This window comes from Mustelus asterias, chromosome 13 (assembly GCF_964213995.1).
Source record: "Mustelus asterias chromosome 13, sMusAst1.hap1.1, whole genome shotgun sequence".
In the NCBI taxonomy this organism is placed as follows: Eukaryota; Metazoa; Chordata; class Chondrichthyes; order Carcharhiniformes; family Triakidae; genus Mustelus; species Mustelus asterias.
Window position 1 is genome coordinate 45,429,151 of NC_135813.1, and position 23,267 is coordinate 45,452,417.

The 23,267-nt window shown below is 44.8% G+C and overlaps 2 protein-coding genes across 2 annotated transcripts in view; both read right to left on the reverse strand.

The window, feature by feature from the left end:
• LOC144502584 (tubulin beta chain-like) overlaps positions 1-23,267 on the reverse strand; it is a 172,624-nt gene that overhangs the window by 128,842 nt on the left and 20,515 nt on the right. The gene's annotated exons all lie outside the window — the stretch shown is intronic.
• LOC144502588 (Golgi-associated plant pathogenesis-related protein 1) lies at positions 31-21,375 on the reverse strand. The gene is made up of 4 exons (XM_078226701.1): positions 21,275-21,375; positions 13,624-13,842; positions 9,301-9,378; positions 31-1,868 (listed from the first exon to the last, which is right to left on the reverse strand). The coding sequence occupies exons 2-4, from the start codon at positions 13,838-13,840 to the stop codon at positions 1,705-1,707; spliced, it is 459 nt and encodes a 152-aa protein (XP_078082827.1). The 5' UTR covers positions 13,841-13,842; positions 21,275-21,375; the 3' UTR covers positions 31-1,704.

The following is a 23,267-nucleotide window of genomic DNA, read 5'->3' on the forward strand; positions in this document are numbered from 1 at the left end:
GTAGGAATTAGAAATGCAGAACAATAAATCAATGCTGATGACAAAACAATTATCTTTAATAATTTTTTTGAAGAATTTCCCACAGAGTACAATTGGTTACAACAGAATTATGGAAGAGGCAGAATCTTAACACAAAACATGTACCTTTCACCCTATTTGCAATTAAAAGTTAGGAGTTCTACATTCATTTTAAACACATCTCAACATCACAAGTGAAAATCAGCAGATCAGACGCATGGTTCAGAATCAGTCAAAGAAATGTTTGCGTCACTGAGGCTGACTCATGTTGGGTGGCATTATATTTGCCAATTAGAAAGATAGAAAATGAAGCTGGGGAGGTTCCAAGTGGGGTTAGAGTCACCAACTTTCTAGAGGCTACTAGAGGCTCCAGTAATTAAAGTCTAACCTCCCCAGAAAAAAAATCATATAGGTAGTGACCATTTTGTCTTCTGTCAACACTATCATTTTTCATTAAAACACATTGTTGATTGGCATGGCTTATGAAATGCTGCTTGACTGAACATGGTTGGAGGTCGGAAATCATGTGATGAGATCTCTGGAAATGTGCTACCGAAGTTGTCTTAGTGAGGGGAGTGAAAAAACACCTTCCATCATCTGTTGTGATTCATTGACACAAAGTGTCATTGAGTGCCAATGCAGCTCACATTGGCAACTGGGAGAACAGTCACTTGCTCAACCTCATATACTGAATCACTAATTGATCACTGAATGATTGTTTCCAGATCCCAAGGAGAAATATTTCAGTGACGTTCTGAGAAGCTCTTACTGCAAGTCCAGGAGCTTCCTTCAAAAGACTGTTACTGCAAGGCTCAAAAGGATGCCTGTGCACTTCTGTATTCACTGAGTGTTATCCAGTGACTGATTGTTATGGGGGAAAGGAAAGTTTGACTGCAATCAGAAAGTATTTAAAGGGGTGTGTGGAGGGGAATGGAGAGTCAGAGTAAGAACAGATCCCAATAGGAAGTGAAACAATTCAACAAACAAATCAAAGTGTCTGATCTCTCTAGGTCAGCTCCAGTAAGTACAAAGGAATACACATTACTGAGAGAAGCCCAAAACATTTCTTTGCCTCTAACTCCATTAGAATTTTTTTTAAAGGAACACTGACCCACAAGAACCCTTTGATTACTGGATACCAAGTACATAAACATGTTTGTTCTCTCAAATTTCTGTGCAAATAACAGTGACAAGAATTGCAGGAATATAGAAAGTGCTTTGCTGCATTATACTCCAGGCATATTCCAACAACAACTTGTATTTATATTGTAAAGCCACGGCACTTCACAGGAATGACAGTGAACACAATTTCACACCAATCACATGAGGCAATAGTAGTATCCAAAAGCTTTGTCAAAGAGATAGGTTTTAAGGAGAATCTTAAAGGGTGAAAGCGGGCTTGAGATGTGGAGATGTTTAGTGAGAGAATTGGAGCTCAGCAGCTAAAGGCATGGCTGCCATGATGGAATGACAGAAATAGGAGATGCACATCTTCTGGCTGTTGGTGTTATCTGCATAATATGAGATCTTGTTAAAATATATATCATAAAATCCACCCAAAGCCTGGAAAAAAAACCTTATTTAAACTCTAATTAAGTCCCAAATACAAGTATCAGTAATCCCATGCAGTTTCAGTGCAAAGTATAACTGTGTTTCACAGTTGATTTCATTCCTTTTCCTCCTTGATCAATTGTTACTGGGAAGTAAAACATTGTCCTTGAAGTAGCCAGGATTGGTGATATTTCCAGCTGGATTGTAGACTGCCACCACCATGAAAGTGCCCTTCCCGTCTGTTGCACAGCCAGCACCCATCTCTGTCGATGCCTTCCACACCAGCTGGGTGAAGTGTCCTGGAACCAGCACAATAAGGAAGATTTAAATTTTGGTAGTGATAATCACAACCTCAGGATGTCCTAAAGCACTTTTAGTCATTGTGCGCTACAGGAAATGTGATAGCCAATTAGTGCTCAGACAGCACACAGATATAGAATAATGAGCAATAAATCTGTTTTAGTGATTATTGTTTGGAGATAAATATTGATCAGGACAATGGGGAGAAAACCCTGCTCTTCTTCAAATAGTGCCACAGGATATTTTATCCTCAGTGGCATTTGCAGTGATCTCTGGATTCTCACAGATGCAGGGTGTCATGAACTACACGCATGTGGCTTTCAAGAGCTCACTGGCAGTAGCCACTGCAATTCATCAACAGAAAAAGGTTTCACTCACTCTGCCCTGAAAGAGACACCAACAGCTCAACATTCCTCAATTAGGCAATGAGACTTTTCAGCCTAGGATTTGTACTCCCACAGCTGAAAGGGCATTTGTGTGGACACTATCGCTTCTCGGCCTTTTGGCTAAGATCAAGTGTAGCATGGAGAGGATGCTGCACTTGGTTGAGGTCATTGGGTTACATTGAAGCTTCATATGTTTCATATGAAGCAATTTTTAAAAGCGGCATCTCGGCCTTTTGGCTAAGATGCAAATGAGCCCAAGTCTTGGAGGAGGAACCTCCCCCTTCTCCAATCAGCTTGACTCATGTAGATCAGGCCCAGGACAGGGTGGTTTTGGTCTCCCGTCCTGTCTTGTCAGCCTGGATCCGAAATGTCTCAACTTGTTGAGACTCTGAATTGGATTTGATTGAATTGGAAAAGTATAAAAAAAAATTTGTGAGGACACTATGTACGGAGACTATCGGACTTGGTTATGTTGCTCATAAATGTAATATTCATGCAACACTCATCATCAAAGCTCACACATGAGTACTGGCTATGGGGGTGAGTTCCAGAAAGTGTATTGTCCATTTGGAACATCCCCCCATCAAATGTTAACCTGTTTGATCTACCCCCTTGTTCATATGTATTCTATCAAATGACTTGAAAAGATTATCCCCAATGTTGTCCCTCTGACAATATTTCCAACATGCATTAATTCAAATCCAAATTAAATAGATTTATTTCAGAAAATAGTATTTGGGAATACAGATTATAAATTGTGTGAAACAAGATTTGGTTAACGTAATGTGCTTGGGAGGAGCAAGTGACTTTGGGCCGATGGTTCCTGAAACTCTTCCCTGCAGTGGTTTCCCTTGAACCTTGTCCAAGTTTGTTGTAGACCAATTTATAGAATCATACAGCAAAGAAGGAAACTATTTAGCCTATTGTGCCTGTAACAAATCCTTGAAACAGATTTCTTTCCCCATAGCCCTGAAGTTTTCCCCTTCAGTATTTATCCACTTCCCTTTTAAAAGTCAAAACTGAATCTGCTTCAATTGCTTTTTCAAACAATTTATTCCAGATCACAACATTTCGCTGTGAAAGAAAAAAATTCTCCTCACCTCCTATTTGCTTCTTTTGCCAATTACCTATAACTTGTCTCCTCTTGTTGTTGACCCATCTGCCAGTGGTAAAACCATAGAAAGGTTATGTTGTCGAAAGAGGCCATTCAGCCCATTGGGCAGGATTTTGTAGCTGCGCTTGCCCCCAAAAAAATTCCCGCCCGAGGTCAACGGAACTTTGCATGGTCCGTCCCCGCCCGCTACGATTCCCGTGGCAGGTGGGATGAGAAAATTCCCCTCATTGTGCCTATGCCAGCCAAAGAAAATAGAAACTAGCCACTCATTTTAATCCTACTTTCCAGACGTTGGTCCATAGCAATGCAGGTTACATGGCTCAACCTTGTTTTCTCAATCAAAATCTTTCATATATTTGAACATCTCTATTAAATCTACCCTTCTTCACACGAATGGCTTGTTCCAGATTTCCCTGGAGACCTCTGCTGAATTTCTGAAGCATTTACTCACAGATGCATCAAAGTGGTAACCAGCACTCTATTTAGCAAGCTGCACATTTCATAGAAATCATAGAAACCCTACAGTACAGAAAGAGGCCATTCGGCCCATCGAGTCTGCACCGACCACAATCCCACCCAGGCCCTATCCCCATATCCCTACATATTTACCCGCTAATCCCTCCAACCAACGCATCTCAGGACACTAAGGGGCAATTTTTAGCATGGCCAATCAACCTAACCCGCACATCTTTGGACGTCCAGTTCTACCTCCATGAAGGGTGTCAGAGCATTTGCAGTGATCTCTGGATTCTCACAGATGCAGGGTGCCATCAACTGCACACATGTGGTTTTCAAGAGCTCTCTGGCAGTAGCCACTGCAATTAATCAACAGAAAAAGGTTTCACTCTTTGTGCCGCTGTTCCGCAACCACCAGAAGTAGATTATGCAGGTCTGAGAGAGATACCCTGCAAACTCCCATGACTTATACATCTTGAATCACTTGCAGGTGTCGTAGATCTTTGTGAACCGTCAGCACCACCAGGATTGACCTCTCAGTGACAAAGGCTACCTGCAAAAGCATGGACTATGATGCCCATTTAGCAGCCTCAAGGTGCTCCAGAGGAGAGGTATAAGCCCCTCATTGATTGAGCAGACCCCATTAGCTTTCTGAAAATGTGATTTTGATGTCTAGACGGGTCAAGCAACACATTCCAGAACTCTCCCTAGAGGTTCTCCGCCATCATTCTAACTTGCTGTGATCTACATAACCTGGTTCTCCAAAAGGAAGTCTTGACAGTTGGAGGAGCTGCATGTTTCCTTTGATGATAAGGATGTCAAGAAGGTTGAGCTCAATGAGGGCAAGGAAGTTGAGGTTCAAGAGGAAGAGGACATTGCATGGGTCAGATGAGGCAGATGTCCACTTGAGATGCTTATAGCCACCAGGTTTCAGGAGGAAGTTGATGACTAGCTCATACAACCCACTTTCACCAGTGTCCTGCATGCTAGGTCCCCCTTAACACCTTTGTTGTGATGTTCACCATCTGAATGCAGCACCTCAATCTCTGAGTAGTTACACTGAGTAACGATGTCCTCAACCTTGGAACATGAGGCAGACTCTAGAGATGTGGCCTTTCTGTTATAGGATGATTACTACAGCATGCTTTGTGAGCAGAATTGAGATGGTGCAGCCTCTTCAAGCATCTCGCCAACATTCCACTGCCTACAGCAGTCTTCAAAAGGCAGGAACAACACTACAATCTCAATGCACTTGTGGCAGCATGCCTGCATTCTGATAAGGTGCCTCAAGGAGGGCAATCGTCACTCAGTGGTTCATTGCTTGAAGCCTGAGGTCGAATCTGAATTTGCATTGTGGTATCTCTGCACAGGCAATCATTCATGCAAGACACTTCAACTGAACTTTTAGTGGACCGCAAAATATTCGGAAGAAACACAATCTGATTCTATGGAGCACTCATTACCATGCCTCCATTTGAAGTCTTTTCATTCCCATGCAGCCCAGCTTTGGTTGTGGGCCCAAAAATGCTGACACTCTATCTAACCATGAAAGCTCTAATCTTTGAAAATAAAGAGCACACATCAAATTTATTGGAGATTTGTTCTGATCCATTTGAGGCCTCTACATTTTCAATCCACGAGTCTGATATATGTACATGGAAACCAGGCACACCTACGTACTTGTATCTAGCATATTGCCATGTTGAATGACCATCTGATAGCTTTCACAGGCTCAAAAGAAGCTAGCAGGACCTTCTGGCCCAGCGTTCTCCCTTGTCCAAGTAGAGCATCTTTACACACAACTCCTACATTGGCATAGTTTTAACTCTAGTAGGAGTTATAGCCATAGTTCCAAAGCTTGGGGGTGGTGAGATGGGGATTAATATTGGGGTTATGTTTAGATGTCTACGTGAACACAAGATGACACTGTAGGTTGCCAGAGCTCTGAGTTTTGATGCATACGTAAAGCACATTCAAACTGATGGAAAGTCCATGGAGGCCAGTGAAAGATGCACCAACTCCAAGCATGTTAACATTCAATCCTCTAAAATTGAGCACTGTTCAACGCAGAAGCATCAGGAGACTAAAGTATCCTCCAGTTTTTAAACTCATGAGGTTTCTTTATTTAAACCTCTGAAGCAGGTCTCAGAGATGCCTTGTCCCACCACAAAGTTCTTCAGGGCAGAGGCTTCACTCATGTCGATCTGGCACAGAGAATGTGGGATGGTTCGTGACAACATAGAGCTGAGGCAGGCAATGAGATGTCTGGGAGGAGGGGTGGTATCTGTGACACTTGACTGAACACGGAATATATCATTAGATAGAAGAAGCATATGCAACATGAGAAGTTGAATGAATCAAAATCCATTTACATGTGTGAAAAATGTACAGATCCACAGCAGGGAAAGGCAGGGACACCCGTGCTACTTTTGTGCTCCTCACATTTCTTAATTTATTTGTCACTACATTTTGGTGCAACCCCGACTTCCACAGCAGAAGTAGAGTTGGCCTGCTAAATGCTATGCTCTGTTGTCCATGATGATCTTGGTGAGTATCCTCTGAAATGCCATGCCTGCTTTTGGCTTCCTGCTGTGGGACAGGTGCATCCTCTTCAGCCTGTGGAGCTGGAGCTGATGGGGTGACAGGCAGAGAATATTTGGAGCAGCTGGATATTCCCTCAGTCACCTGGGTGGCTGGACCTGGGGTGTCCAGCTGATGGTCCTCACCCCTATGGGTGAGTAAGGGCTGCTGCCTGACTCCTTGAGGAGATGGGGCACTTGGAGTGGGGTCAAGGTGCCTTGTACCCCTTTCACATACCACTGATGAATCCCACCTATGCTTAGAACGTTGGAGTGCAGGTCCTGCTGAATATCAGGCTGATGGTCCTGAACCAAAGTCTCCATGGTGACCACCATCCTACCAGTGTTGACCTGTGTGCTGGTATGTCAGCGCAACATCATCAGATTGAATGTGGCTGGATTCCTCCATTGTCTGTTGCAATCAGTGATGGCATCAACTCTGCCTGATGTGCCTGTGCCTCTCTCTGCAGCTCCAATATCTGCGCTAGGGTCAAGTCCAAAGGCTCATCATGTGACTAGGGTTTTGCAGGGCCTCACCTCCAGCAGTTCTTTGAGTGCTGGTGACCTTGGTGTCCCTGCCTTTCCCTGCTGTGGATCTGAATCTGTGTTGTGCTCACCAGATAGTGACCCCAAGCCTGCCTCTAAAATCTGGTTCCATCGAGCTGTGTGTCTCTGCACTGGTGAAGACTGTGGGTGAATGCTATGAATGATAGCTCTAAGCCTAGAGTATCCTCAGGATCCTCACTTCGGGTGCATAGGGGCTGGGGCTGAAGGGCTTGTGGTCCTCTTCCTCTTCCTGCTGATGCTTGATAATTGGTGATTGGCTGCATTAGTCACCAATAGTACAAATCATTCAGTTTTGCCTGCTGTCCAATGAGCTCTCAATGGGTCCTCATTGGCTTGACAGACACCGGTCTCACCCTTGGCTCAGGCACTGTCCCTGTCCTTGCTGGCCAGCTCTGCTGTCTGTTCTCCATAAACTGTGAGTGGTCTGAGTTCATGCATCCCCTCCAATCTGGGATCTCTGCCTTTTGTTGCGGGATATATTGTCCTGCATTAAGAGATGGACAAACTAAGCAAGATGGATGTTAAAGCAGATAATAAGGATTCCTACTCTCTGTGGGTGCTGGGTGGATCTGTGTAAGGGCTGATGACACAAGTTGCACAAGATTTGAAATTAATGTGTGAGAGAGTCAATGCTCATGTCCCTTTTAATTGTAATGTTTGAGTACTATTGGTGACTAATGCAGCCAATCACCAATTATCAAGCATCAGCAGGAAGAGGAAGAGGACCACAAGCCCTTCAGCCCCAGCCCCTATGCCACCTGAATGTTTGTGGTCTGTTACCATGCGAATGACTGATGGGCATGTGAGATTGTGAGCTGAGAGTGAGGAGAAAGTTGACTTACCCTGCCGAGTGGATTAAATCATTCATCCTCTTTCTACACTGGTGAGTGGTCCTCTTTTACGCAGTGTTGGCACTGACAGCCCTGGCAACTTACTGCCAGACCTACTGGTGATGTTGGTGGACTTTCTCCCATCACAGGGGGAAAATATGTCCTGACATTCCGCCACTAAGGCGAGACATAACCATAACACATTGTTGCTGAACTTTGGGGCAATAAGTTTCTTTCTTAAAGGCAAAGTATTGCAGATGCTGGAATCTGAAACAAAAACAGAAAATGCTGGAAAAACTCAGCAGCTCAGCATCTGTGGGGAGAGAATAGAGCTAACATTTAGAATCTGGATGACCCTTCGTCAGGAGCTTCTTTCTTCTTGGGATCATCACTCGCCAGCCTTGGGCTGCAGGAAGTGAATGTGTACACAGGTGTGGTTTGAATATGGTGTCAGGAAAGAAGGTTTAATAAGATCATGGCAGAGGCGGTGGGAGCACACAAATCCAAGCCTTCCCTGCCACATTCATGTATAAACAATGCCTCACATTCATGTCTAAACAATGAGGTGAAAAGATCTTGTGTGGAAACACACAATAGCGTTCTAATTGGGGCGGCACGGTAGCACAGTGGTTAGCACTGCTGCTTCACAGCTCCAGGGACCTGGGTTTGATTCCCGGCTCGGGTCACTGTCTGTGTGGAGTTTGCACATTCTCCTCATGTCTGCGTTGGTTTCCTCCGGGTGCTCCGGTTTCCTCCCACAGTCCAAAGATTGATTGGCCATGCTAAAAATTGCCCTTAGTGTCCTGAGATGCGTAGATTAGAGGGATTAGCGGTTAAATATGTAGGGATATGGGGGTAGGGCCTGAGTGGGATTGTGGTCGGTGCAGACTCGATGGGCCGAATGGCCTCTTTCTGTACTGTAGGGATTCTATGATTCTATGACACCACTCCAGCCAGTGGGAATCACACGGTTTTCCCGCTCGCCACTGCACTTTTTATTCATGGAATGTGGGCATCACTGGCAAGGCCAGCATTTATTGCCGATCCATAATTGTCCTTGAGAAGGTAATGGTGAACCGCCTTCTTAAACCGTTGCAGTCACCCAAAATGCAATTAGATAGGAGCTTCCAAGACTTTGACCCGACAGCGATGAAGGAATCCACAGGATGTTCTAGGACTTGGAGAGGAACTTGTAGATAGTGATGTTTTGTCCGTCTCTCTGCATCTCTCTCTAGTGTAATTCTATCACATGACTACCTCTACCTTGTAGCATATTGCAAGATCTGAGCATGTTGTTAGATTGCTCTCTCTACTACCTTCTCTGTTGGAAAGGTGTAAATAAAGTTGATTCAATAATGGCAGCCTGCAGTTGAGCATGTTTGTGTTACACAATACAACACTCAACAAATCCGTCTCTTTTCTTCTTTCTCCCTCTGACTTTTGTGGTAAGTGTCGCTTTTTCAAATGTCTTACTTTTCCATTGAATCTTTTTCTCTCACCTGTGCCACTCTTAAAACCTGGATCATTGAAGTCGTATTTCTTGATTTCATTGTACCAGGCTTCACTCACTTCAGTCCCTAAAAGAAAACAAAGATATTAATGACAGCAATTGATAGGAGATATGCAGTGAAGATGTTTCCACTTGTGGAGAAACTAGAGGTCATAAATGTAATTAGTCATTAATAAATCCAATGAGGATTTCAGGAGAAATTTGTTTTACTGGAGAGTGGTGAGAATCTGGAAGTCACTAACACAAAGAGTTGAGATGAAAAGCATTGATGCGTTTCAGGGGAAGCAAGATAATGAAGGAAAATATAATGGAATATTGACCCAGCTCTTCTGATCAGGATTAGAACCCCTATTTCTGTCCTTGACGAGACAAAAAATACCCAATTATTTTCCGCCAATTTTACTGGCCAATCGTCTGGTGGAGGATACTTCCAAACTGGCTCAACACAGCAATTCTCAAAGTGGCCAAGGGAGAGAATCTATGCAGGTGTCACATTTTCTTTTTCCAGCATTGGCTGTATTCCGGTACAAAAGAGTTTGAATGTCCTTCTTCGGAAGGCTGCAGAGCGATAGCAAGTGGTTAGAATGGGTAAGGGGGCAAGGTGAATGAGGTAAGTGGGTAGCACGGTTAGATAAGTATGTATGGGCTTAAGATGGGTAAGGTAATTGGATAATCGGATAGGTAGGTATGAGGGTCATGGTGGGTAAGAGGCGGGTTGGGTAATCAAAAGGATTGAAGCTTGTAGGGTGGGGTGATGAGGTTAGGTCTGATTGGGGAAGAGTCGGGATTGGGGGGGGGGGTCAGATGTATCGGGTTTGGAGTTGGGTGGTGGAGTAGGGTCACGTTGAGCCAGGGCATAACCATGGTTCAGGGGGAGGTAGATGGTTAGGTTATATCAGGTTGGAGGGTCATTGTGGTAGTGGGGAGTTAAGGGTTAGTATGAGTGGTTTGAGGATCAATTGTATAGTTACCCAGGTGTTAAATCAGGTTTTAATCTGTCTAACATTTCTGGGTATCTATCCAGGTAAGTAAATTGGAACTGTCTGAAGTCTCCGATTCTAACTCCAAGATTGATACGTTTTTGGAGCGTCCCAGGAAGCAGGGGAATTGCTTATTGGAAGTTCAAATTTCCTCAGTAAATCCCATGGAGTCAGTGCTTTGAGACTTCTGAGATTCCCGTAGTGCATCTTGTGGGAGGGTACATTGAGCCTCCCGATTATCCAAAGGCTGGAAGATCACAGCCATGATGATAAGATTAGGGAAGATGCAGGGAGGAGATATGAGTGGAACATCATATTAGCATAGACCTGGTGGGCTGAACAACCTGTTTTTACTGTGGAAGTACTATGTAATGCCATGTTCTTTCTCCTTCGCCCTCCTTCACATTGGCTTGATCTCAAATATGTTAGACTGAAAGCAGCATCTGCTACTTGGACACATTTTTCTCAAGATTTTAAAACTGTGAAAGTCCTCAACTTTCTTAACCTTTTCATCCTCCTAACAACCTGCAGGCTTTTAAAACAGAAGCCTGATGCCAGTTCCTAATTTATTTGTATTTTTCTTTCTCACTGAGGAGCTCATTGTGAGGAAAACATAAGAAGTTCGGGCAAAAGAAAGGAACGGGAGGAGACAGCTTAGTTGACATTGAGAAGGGTTTTGACTTTCTGCTTTGTGACTTTGGAGAATGAGTGGATGTTGGGGTCAGTAGATGGGGATTAAAAGCAAGGTTAGGTAAAGTCCCATTATCCTACTACCTCTGTGTTTGCTGACCTGCATTGAGTTGGGTGTGCTCATTTTTGTATCCAAGTACCTCCATAGCCTCACCCCTTCCTTATCTCTGTAACCTCATTCAGCCCTACAGCACTGTATCTGTGCTCCTCCAATTCTGGCTTCTTAGAAATCCATCATTCTACCATCGGTGGCTGTGCTTTTGGATACCTAGATACCTAGTTCTGGAATTTCTGCCCTCAATGTCTCGACCTCTTTCGTCCTTCAGGAATCTCCTTAAAATCTACTTCTTTTGTGGCTCAATGTCAAATTTGTTTGATGATGCTCTTGTGAAGTGCCTTGAGATGCTTTACCATGTTGAAGATGTTATATAAATGCAAGTTCTTATTGTAGTGACAGCACAGCCAGCAGGAAGGAAGTTGCCCATGTCTGCAAAACACCAGGTGTCAATTGACATCTTTCACAGAACATTACTGAGGTTGTTATGTGACATACTAGGCCCGATCTTACCATTGCATCGGGCGCGAAAACTTGGTAAAGTCGGGCGTGAGGCCATTAACGCGATCCGTGCCTGCGTGTGCGCAGATGGCCACTTTACCAAGGCCCGAAAATGGCTGCGATCCGAATCGCGCCTGAAACAGGCGCAATGGCGATTTAAATGCATTTGCATGCATTTAAATTGAATTAATTGGCTGCCCGCTCAACTTTACCAGCAGTTCCCCCTTTACCATCGCATTCGCGCATCCAGATTCGGCGCAAAACAGACCTGCTCGGCAAAGGTCTGTTTCGGGCATTCTAACTTCTGAAGAGGTAAGTTCAGAGCTTCCAGCGGCTCTCTGACTCAGATCGGTGGTGGAGGGGAGGGAGGCGGGTCAGATCATTCTCTGGTGGGGGGGAGGGAGGAGGAGGCGGGTCAGATGTATCTCCAGTGAGGGGGGAGGGAGTCCCGATCATTCTCTGGTGGGGGGCGGGGGGAGGAGGGAGGCCAGATCATTTTCTGGTGGGGGGATTTGGAGGGGAAGGACAGAGGGAGGACAGATTGTTCTCTGATTGGTGGGGGGTGGTGGGGAGGGGGAGGCCCGATCATTCTCTGGGGGAGAGGGGGAGGCCCGATCATTCTCTGGTGGTGGGAGGGAGGCCAGATAGATCTCTGGTGTGGGGGGGCAGGGGTGGTCTGCTGCCACTCTGCGGGCGATCGGTGGGGGGGAAGGGGGGCAGGGGGTCACGATCGGTCTGGGTAGCGGGGAGGGGGTGGGTGGATAAGGGGGACAGTGGATAAGGGAGACAGTTATGTTGTGGGGGTGTGGCAATGTCTGTGGGGGCTATCGCTCCCGGTTTTCGCTCCTGGGCCGCTTTATCTGTTTTTTGTGGCCCGAAGCAATGTGACAGGGACGCGTTTTTTCAATTTTTTTTTCTCACTGTGCATGCGCAGTTCAGAGCTCCGATCGTTTCAGGCACGATAAACCCCACCCACAGCGTGATTCAGACCCGCAATTTTTTTTCAGGCAAAGTGCATATGGGGGCGCCTGAAAACATATTTCCAAGTTGGATCTGAATTGTGCCCAGATTCAGCACTTAGAATGAAAATGGTAAAATCGGGCCCAATGTTCATCTTGCTGTGCCATGGGTTGGCACTTCTAAGAATACAACTGAAACTTAAATGTGACATTTACATAGGTAGAATTACCCAACATTTGTACATTGGGTTGAGTTCAAAGAAAAAGGATAAGTGTTGTGATGTGGCTGAGGGCTCCTCAAATGTAGCCTGCAATTGTTGTATTCCTTTCCTGCCACCCCATGCATCATCTCCCGCCGTATATGTACTAATTCAACCTTGGGGTAAAAAAAGATTAATTAAAACTAAAATAATTCAGCTCAAGGGTAACTTTAAGTCAAAAGAAAACACCTTCCATGACTTCAGGGTGTCCCAGTGCAGTTTACAGTTATTAATGTAACTTTCAATTGTTGTCACTGATATAATGTTGGAAACACAGCAGCCAATTTGCACATAGGAATTTCAAATCTACATACCTATCTTTGAGACCACCTCAAGGCCGCATGGTAACTGAAAGAATGTTAAAAATCACTTCCAATCAAATGGTCAGTTAACATTCATCTTGGTTATGCAAATATTGACTGGCAGATACCATTTTGGCCTAGGGAGAGCCCATTTTGTCACTTTCCAGTGGCAGAACAGGTGGATGCTGGCAGACATCAATATTATAATTCTGTAGGGAACTTCCATTTCTATCATTTTCTATGGTGAAGGAGGTTAATTACAACCTGACAGGTGAGAGTATTAGGACAGTTTCAATTACATTCTCTTCTTCAATGCTCAAATACATGCTAAACTCAATCCATTATTTGGTCTTAGGCTATCACAGTGGTAGCTCTCATAACTCAGTCAACCCTCTGTATATCTGAAAGGTCACTCAAAAAGCTCAGCTTTCTGGTGGTGAGAGGTCCCTCGACATCCTCTTCTCTTCGCATGGGAGGTCATCTGAACCCTCAGCTCTCTGGCAGTGAGAGGTCACTCTGAACACTCAGCTGTATAGAGGGCCATACCAAACTGTCAACTCTATACCTGTTGGTAGCTTTGCATCGCTGGTCCATTTGTACCAGAGATTTTCTCCATACTTGGTCTCACTGTGCTGGAGGCTATTGATATCAATGAGATGCTCTGCCCATTTCTGTGCTTGCTTGGAAAGATCAGAGTTCAACTTCAGTGGCTCTGACTTGTGTAGGGCTCTTAATCTGTTGTGTTCTTGAAGCAGTTCAGCAAGAAAAGCTTTTTTATCCATGTCTGCAAAACATCAAATGTCAGTAAATATCTTTCAAACAGCATTATTGCAGATCCTATGTAACATGTTCATATTATTATGTCAAGCATTGGCACCATTGAGAATGCAGCTGAGACTCAAGTGTGGCATTTACATGTGTAGAATTACCCAGCATTTACAGCACAGAAACAGGCTATTCAGAAGCTGATTTGCACATAGGAATTTCAAATCTACATATCTATCTTTGAGAGCACTTCAAGTCTGCATGGTAACTGAGGGGATGATAAAAGTTGCTGCTAATCAAATGGTCAGTTGACATTGGCCTTGGTTATACCAATACTGACCTGTAGGTACCTTGTTGCCCAATGTGAGCCAATTTTGTTACATTCCACTGGCAGGAGAGATGAACACTGGCAGATGTCAATATTAGTATTGGGGAGGAATTTTCTATTTTTTAACTTTCGATATCAAATGAGGCCAATTGCAACAAGACAGCTCAGAATATAAGGACAACTTAATTTGCACTCTTCTTCAATGCTCAAATTCAAGTTTAGCGCAATATGTCATTGAATGTTCACTCATCCTCTTTACTGTGCTGGTGTTTATGCTCCACAGGAGTCTCCTCCCACTTAACTTCATCTAACCCGATCAATATATCCTCTTTTCTTCCGCATGTACTTATCTGGCATCCCCTTGAAGGTATCTATGTGATTTGCCTTAATCACTCCTTTTGATCGCGCATTTCACCTTTATACCATTCACTGGGTAAAGAGATTTCTCCAGAAGTTATCAAACATTTCTATCCAGAGACCCAGAATTTTATCTTTAACACGTTGCATGCATCACAAGGATTGTGAAAATAAACTTATTTAGTTACTATCGCAAGGTGCATCGCAAGAGTTTCCTGTCTTCACCTGATCCGTTTTTCAGTGACCTCGCTCCATCTTTTATTTTTGCTTTTGTCTTAATGGACTAGAATCCTTTTTATATCTTCAGTTCTCTTGATGTACTTGAAAATTTTAATTTATCATTCTGGTGTCTTTCCTACATATTCTTAGCATTACTTTGGTGTTGATTCGGTCCTCTTAAGTCCTAAAATGTTTAGGTTAGGGGGATTATCAGGGTAAATATGTGGGGTTACAGGGATAGGGCTTGGGTAAGATGCCCTGTCAGAGAATTGGTGCAGACTTGATGGGCTTGTTGGGCTCCTTCTGCACTGTAGGTGTTCTACATGATGTGATTAGTGATAAACAAATAAAAAAAGACAAAATATAGCAGACAGGCATTGTGTTGGGACTATAGCATGTGGAACTTTGTAGACAAGACTTGTTTCCTACATTTTTTTATTTTTCCATGGATTGTGGCCGTTGCTGGCGAGGACAGCATTTGTTGCCCATCGTAATTGCTTTAGAACTGAATGGCTTGCTGGGCCATTTCAGAGAGCAGTTAGGAATGAACCACATTGGTGTGTGTCTGGAGTCATATGTAGGGCAGATCAGGTCACATGATGGCAGATTTCCATTCCCAAAGGGCATTAGTGAACCAGCTGCATTTTTAGAACAATCAATGGTAGTTGTTAGATACATTAATTTAATTCAAAATCTACCAACTGCCAATTAACAGAGAGACAGACATATCAGGAAATTAATATGTGCAAAAGAGGGATCCTTTACATGATAGTATTCATGTCATTGCATTAGCCTGGACCTGTGGATTACTAGTCGAGTGACATTACCGCCATGCCATTATTCTGTAGGATTTCTCTCTGCCTTCAGTCATTCTAGCTGAGAGTCATTGAGGAGGAATGTGAGTTAAAGTCACTCCAAAACAGAAGGAAGTGAAAGAATCTAGAAATCAGTCACACTCAAGAAGAAAAGTATGACTTGAGGAAGGGAAAGGGGTATGACTATTCGGGAGCTGGGTAGCAGGGAATTAGGGGAGGCTGAGATGGAGGTCCTGCCGACACAGGTCCTGCCAACAAGTACAATGTACTGGCTATCTGTGAGGACAAGAAGAAAGACTCAGAGGCTATTCAAGTCAGTGGAAGGGGAACGAGGCAAGGAAGAGCATAATAGAAATGTGGCATAATCACATAATTAAGGAGTAGATAAAATCTTCTGCAGACAGAAGGAACATCCCGAAGGATGTGTTGCTCACCTGATGCTAGGATAAGGGATATCTTGAGGAGTCCAGACAGGAATATCGAAAGGGTGGGGAGAGTCCAGTTGTTGCAGTGCATGTCCAAGCAAATGACATAGGGAGGAAATCTTGCTGGGTTGCAACAGGAATTAGGAGCTAAGCTATGAAGAAGGACCTTGAAGATAATAATCTCTGCATTATTGACCAAGCCATGTGCAAATTGACAGGGAGACAGACAGATCAGGAAATTAATATATGTAAAAGAGGGGTTCCTTTACATGGAACACTGGCACGAGTGTTGGGACATGAAGGAACTGTACTGAAGGGATGGGATCCACCTGAACCGAAATGGGGTCCGTATCTGAGTGAAAAGGGTAAATAGGTAGCAAAGGCTTTACATCTGTAAAATGGGTCAAGGGATCTAAAGGATGAAAATGTCTAAATACAAAACAAACAGGAAAAAAGAGCCAAGTACAAATTCAATTAAAGGGAGGATACAAGTGGCAGAGAATAAACATAGCACAGGAGTATAAAAAGATAGATAAAGATAAAATGAGGGAAAATTATAAATAAGCCAAATTATTTGTACATTAATGCACACACGATTCTAATGAAACTGTTGAACTGGAGGCAGGAACCAGATATAGTCAGGTACCGAGACATAGCTAGAGAAAAATCAGTGTTTTCAATGGTATACCTTATGATTTGCTACAATTAATGTGAGTAATCTCTTACAGCTGTTGTAACCCCTGCATTTGGTTTAAGCATTTCCAGTCTTCCATACATAGAAAACATAGAACAGTACAGCACAGTACAGGCCCACACATCCTATCTGCCAAGACCATTTTGCCCTGAAGGAGTTGTATCAAAACATTCAAATCCACAAATATCACAAATTAGCTGCTCTATTTTCTCCTTCCACCTCCTTCCCCAGCAGCTGTCCCAGTGCATGACCTGAGACTGTTGGAATGCCCCAGTGCATGGCCCAAGGATATTGGATTCCCAATGCATGGCACAACCTCATCTGTCACAGCCACCACCTGAGTGGCTATGTCATTCCAATCCAGGAGGAGGGAAACCCTTGACTTGCTGCCCCCTTTCTAACAGAGACTCCCCAACCCCTTCCTCTTGACATTTGCATCTCTTCTCCTAGCCCAACACCCAGCATGCTCTTCTCTAATACCTCCTTTATAAAATGTTCTGCCTTTCTGATGCTTTGTGGCATGATTAATTGCTCACTGAGACCTAACACTTCAACCTTGAATACATCATCAAGTTTGGAATTGTTGCCTGTGACAGTCAGCTGTTCAGGATGCTTTAATATATTAAAGGTTCTGTATAAATTGAAGTTGTTTCTTTGTTGCCAGGGTAAAAGGTTTGCAAGTTGATTAAATAAATTATCAATTAAATTGAACTGGTTCTGCACATCTTAATCTTGCAACTTTGCATATTATTGTCACCTGAGAGGAACAAAGTTGCACATTTTTGCTCCACCCAGTTATTCTTTCCAGTAGCGATAGAATTTGGCATTGGAAAAGTGGCAGCATAGCAGACAGAGTGGCTAGAGCTTTGGCAGAGGGAATTTGACTGAGGCACATGGCAGTACAACTGTGGATGACAAGGCCAGTGGGTGCATAGATATAGGAACATAAAGGGGGCGAGTTTACCATTGCACCCCACTGGATGGATGGGGCAAACCAGTAAGATCGTGAGAGAGCTGAGACATCAGGCTTGTACCCAATTTCGCACCTCTCACAATCTTACCAGCACTGGATATTGGGCACAATCAGTCTTGCACTCATTTCTGGCGCGAGGCTGAATAAATTATTTAAATTAAAATGCCATATCATTTAAATGAAATTAACAAGCCTAGAGCTCAATCATCCGGGCTCACTTGCCTGTGTGGCCTTGCCGGGAGAGGTTCTCTCTGGCGCGAATCACAGCTGGTCCCCAGCAACGGGGACCAGATGTGATGGCCTTGCTGGTAGAACCGGAGGCCATTGAAGCCCTGCTGGGAAGGCAAGGGGGAGTGCCTCTTGCGCAGTGCTAGCTTAGCATTGCCAACCCGGAACCCTGGCACTGCCCACTGGACACCAGGCAGTGCCAAAGGGGTGAGGCCTGAGGAGTTAGGGCCTATTGGGGGGCTAAACTAGAGTGAGCCATTCTGGGGGGAGGAGGGGGGGGGGACTGCTGTGCGCTCTACAGTTGCAATCGATGGGGAGGTGGTGGGTACTGCTGTCAATCTGCAAAGCATTCATTGGGGGCGAGTGGGTGGGGATTTATCGGTCCTGCTGGGAAGGGGAAGGTTATGGATGTCAATCAGTTGGGGGGAGGGTGGGGGTCGAGGGAGTGCTCGCGATTGGCCGTGGACTCCACAGTACTGCGGTGGGGTGTTGGGTTTAGGTCATGGAAGCCGGCTATAGTAGCAGATGCTGTGTGATAGGTTTCTGCTGCTCTCAGTGCACAGAGACCTGTAGCACATACGCAATGACACCCTCTGCTGCTATTAGTTTAAAGTTTAAGTTTATCTATTAGTGTCACAAGTAGGTTTACATTAACACTGCAATGAAGTTACTGTGAAAATCCCCTAGTAGCCACACTCCGACGTCTGTTCAGGTACACTGAAAGAGAATTTAGCATGGCCAATGCACCCAACCAGTACGTCTTTTGGACTGTGGGAGGAAACCAGAGCACCCAGAGGAAACCTACACAGACACGGGGAGAATGTGCAGACTCCACACAGACAGTGACCCAAGTCAGGAATCGAACCTGGGTTCCTGGAGCTGTGAGGCAGCAGTGCTACCCACTGTGCCACTGGCTTTCTAGCGATTTAGGCCCCTTCCACTCTCCCTATGGGCGGAAATCAGATTCGACTCGCCGAAAAATGGATCCAAAAGAAGAATGTGGAGGAACAGAGAGATCTTGGGGTTCTATCCATAGATCTCTGAAGGTTGCCACTCAAGTGGATAGAGCCGTGAAGAAGGCCTATAGTGTGTTGGCGTTCATTAACAGGGGGTTTGAGTTTAAGAGCCGTGGGGTTATGCTGCAACTGTACAGGACCTTGGTGAGACCACATTTGGAATATTGTGTGCAGTTCTGGTCACCTCACTACATGAAGGATGTGGAGACACTGGAAAGAGTGCAAAGGAGATTTACCAGGATGCTGCCTGGTTTGGAGGGTAAGTCTTATGAGGAAAGGTTGAGGGAACTTGGGCTTTTCTCTTTGGAGTGGAGGAGGTTGAGAGGAGACTTGATAGAGGTTTATAAGATGATGAGGGGGATAGATAGAGTGAACGTTCAAAGACTATTTCCTCGGGTGAATGGAGTGGTAACGAGGGGGTATAACTATAGGGTTCATGGTGGGAGATATAGGAAGGATGTCCGAGGTAGGTTTTTTACTCAGAGAGTGGTTGGGGTGTGGAATGGACTGCCTGCAGGGATAGTGGAGTCAGAAACTTTAGGAACATTTAAGAAGCTATTGGATAGGCACATGGAGTACTTCGGGATGATAGGGAGGAAATAGCTTGATTTGGGTTTCAGACAAAGCTCGGCACAACATCGTGGGCCGAAGGGCCTGTTCTGTGCTGTACTGTTCTATGTTCTAAAACTCTCCCGTTTTCATGCCCGTTCTGGACTTAGAATTTTTTTCATAAAATCCTCCCAAGGTATTCAGCTCCTCAAATCCGTCTGCTATTCAATACTGCTGATGCTGTGATAGGGCTTGGGAAGGTCTGTGGGTGCAGTAAAAGCTAGTCTCGGTCACGTTGGCCATGAAACCTATCATCAGTTATCACAACAATCCATGTGATTTACTAATTTCCTTTGGGGAAGGAAATCTGTCATCCTTAGCTGGTTTGGCATAGATGTGACTCCAGACCCACAGCAATGTGGTTGTCTTTTAAATGCTATCTGAAATGGCCTAGCATGCCACTCAGTTGTACCAAACTGCCACAGAAAAGTCAGAAAGGAATGAAACCTAATGGCCATTTCCTGTACTAACAGCAGTGTTGGTGTACCTACACCACATGGGCTGCAGTGGTTTAATAAAGCAGCTTACCACCATCTCCAAAAGGGCAGTGAGTGATGCACGACAAATGCCAGAGAAATCCACAATCCATGGAAGAACTAAAGCAAAGCTTTGACAGCAAGGCACATGAAAGTAAAAGCAATACTGGCAAAACATGCAGCAGGAACAGGTCAGGACAGCTCTGATGCATTAGCATCATCTTTCTATTAGACATTCAAAATTGGCCAGAAGAGACCAGCTGGTGCATCAAGCCTGTCCAACATTCATGTTCGATGTGTAGCATTATGGCCAAACACCCACCCCCGCCACCTGTCCCAGCCCGAAGCCTGATACAAAGGCAAGAAACAGAAACAACCAAGAGTCAACAGGGGAAAAAATATTCAGAAAATTCCTCTCTGGTCCCCTCAGGAGGTTACATGGACCAGGTGTTATCAATACTGACTCTTCTGATTTCTGGCCCGGTCAGGAATCTGCCCAGCTCCCTCTTGAACACGTTCAAAGAGTCAGCACCAACCGTGCCAGCTCACTCACAACTCTCTGGGAAAAGAAGAATCTCTTAATAAACAGTCCATGCCCATTTTAACATAGTTTAAACTAATTTTCCCTGGTTATTCCCAATCAGTTAAATTGAAATAATCTGCCACCAGCTACATAATTCAGCCTTTCGTTTTGTCACATCTCTATCAACCTTCCTCTAACAATAGACTGGTCTAAACTCAGCACCCTGCTCCTTATGCCTATCTGAGTAATTAGGTTATGGCTAATGCGCAGATATTTCCTCTGACTCCTGTGAAGTGCTCCACATGTGATCGAACAACCTGTGCAATGACAGAATGGTCTGCTTTCATTACTGAATCATAGAATCATAGAAATCCTACAGTGCAGAAGGAGGCCATTCGGCCCATCGAGTCTGCACCGACCACAATCCCACCCAGGCCCTACCCCCACATATTTTACCCGCTAATCCCACTAACCTACGCATCTCAGGACTTTAAGGGGCAATTTTTAACCTGGCCAATCAACCTAACCCGCACATCTTTGGACTGTGGGAGGAAACCGGAGCACCCGGAGGAAACCCACGCAGACACGAGGAGAATGTGCAAACTCCACACAGACAGTGACCCGAGCCGGGAATCGAACCCGGGACCCTGGAGCTGTGAAGCAGCAGTGCTAACCACTGTGCTACCGTGCCGCCCCAAATGGTTCCAAAAATATATTCCAGGCCCCTAGACAGGTGGATTGACTTAAAATTTATAAAAAATATAAATTATTATATGTTTTCTGCTTACCTGTGCTAAAAGGGGGTGCAGAAAGATACTTGCATGAAAGAGCACAAAATTGCTCAGGCCCGAATAACTGGAGCACCGTCACAAGGTGTCTTGTACTGATCCTGCAGGTTTGAAAGGTAGAAATGAAATGTGAAAGAAGTCGAACAGAAGGAGGATCAATAGAAGGATCAGTTGAGGCAAGAATTGCAACAACAAGGCAGTATTTCCGAAACCACTGAACATTAAATTCTGGTTGGCTGATAAAGATGTAGCTGTGCTACTGATGAAATCAGTGATTCTGTGAGCATTGTCAAGCAGGTTGCAGTACCACAGGATGCCAGCAACACAACAGAGGCAGCCGTACTGAACTGGATTATCATGTCTCCACAGTGCTTTAATACTCATAATGTGGATCTGAGGATTAATGCATGGTCATATGGTCAAAGGATTTAAAGCCTGATGTCTTATGGGGTTATGGAACTACTGTCCTACAACCAAGGCTAAATGGGGAAACTTTGATAAAACTCATCTCAGGACAGAAATACAGCATGCTATTGTTCATTCAGCTTAATTAAAGAACTGTAATTAAAGTGTCAACCATGTCCCAAAGCTCTCATATCTGAGACAGGTTGGAGGCTCATGTCCTACTCCAGAGACTTGAGCACAAAATCTCTGCTGACATTTAGAACAACACTCTGATAACACTAAGATAAAAGCAAAATACTGCGGATGCTGGAATCTGAAACAAAAACAGAAAATGCTGGAAAATCTCAGCAAGTCCGACAGCATCTGTGGAGAGAGAAGAGCCAATGTTTCGAGTCTGGATGACTCTTTCTCAGAACTGAGAGCAAAGAGAATCAGCGGAGATTTATATGATGAGAGTGCGGGTGTGGGTGGGGGGAAGGAATGGGACAAAGGGAATGCAAATGAGGATACAGAAGGCTGAGAAGGTGCTGAAAAGTGTCCATTAAGTGATCAGAATGCGAGAATGGCAGAACAGAGGTGCAGATTGTTAAAGGACTGCCTGAGGAATGTGGAAGTTGCCCTGAAGGGGGCAGGGGGAGGGGGCAAGAAGGAGAGCTGAAATGGAAAGTGGAAAACTGGAGGTGAGAAAGAAGAATGATTAAAAGGATGAATAGGATGAAATGAAATAAAATAAACGGAAATGGGGTGAAGGTGGAGGGAGAGAGTTTATGCTCTGAAACAGTTGAACTCAATGTTCAGTCTGGGAGGCTGTGAAGTGCCCAGTTGGAAGATGAGGTGCTGTTCCTCCAGTTTGCGTTGGGGTTCACTAGAACATTGCGAAAGGCCAAGGACGGACATGTGGACAGGAGAGCAGGGTGGTGTGTTGAACTGGCAAGCGACAGGAAGGTCAGGGTGCTGCTTGCAAATGGACCGAAGGTGTTCAGCAAAGCGATCACCCAGTCTATGTTTGGTCTCTCCGATGTAGGGTAGACCGCATTGGGAGCAGCGAATGCAATAGACCAAATTGAAGGAGGTGCATGTGAAGCGCTGCTTCACCTGGAAAGGGTGTTTAGGACCTGGGACGGTGAGCAGGGAGGAGGTAAAGGGGCAGGTGTTACACCTTATACGATTGCATTGGGAAGTGCCATGGGCAGGGGGTGAGGTGTTGGGTGTGATGGAGGAGTGGCCCATGGTGTCCTGGAGAGAACGATCCCTGCAGAATGCTGACTGGGATTGAGGGGAAGATGTATTGCATAGTGCTGTCATTGCTGGAATTGGCGGAATTGGCAGAAGATGATCCTTTGAATGTGGAGACTGGTGGGTGAAAAGTGAGGACAAAGGGAACCTTATCCTGGTTCTGGGAGGGAGGGGAGTGGGTGAGAGCAGTGGCCCGGAGGATGGGTTGGACACGGTTGAGAGTCCTGTCAACCACAGTGGGTGGAAAATCACGATTGGGGAAGAAGGAAGACGTATCGGCAGCGCTATTTTGGAAAATGGCATCATCAGAACAGATGCGGTGGTGGTGAAGGAATTGAGAGAATGGGATGGA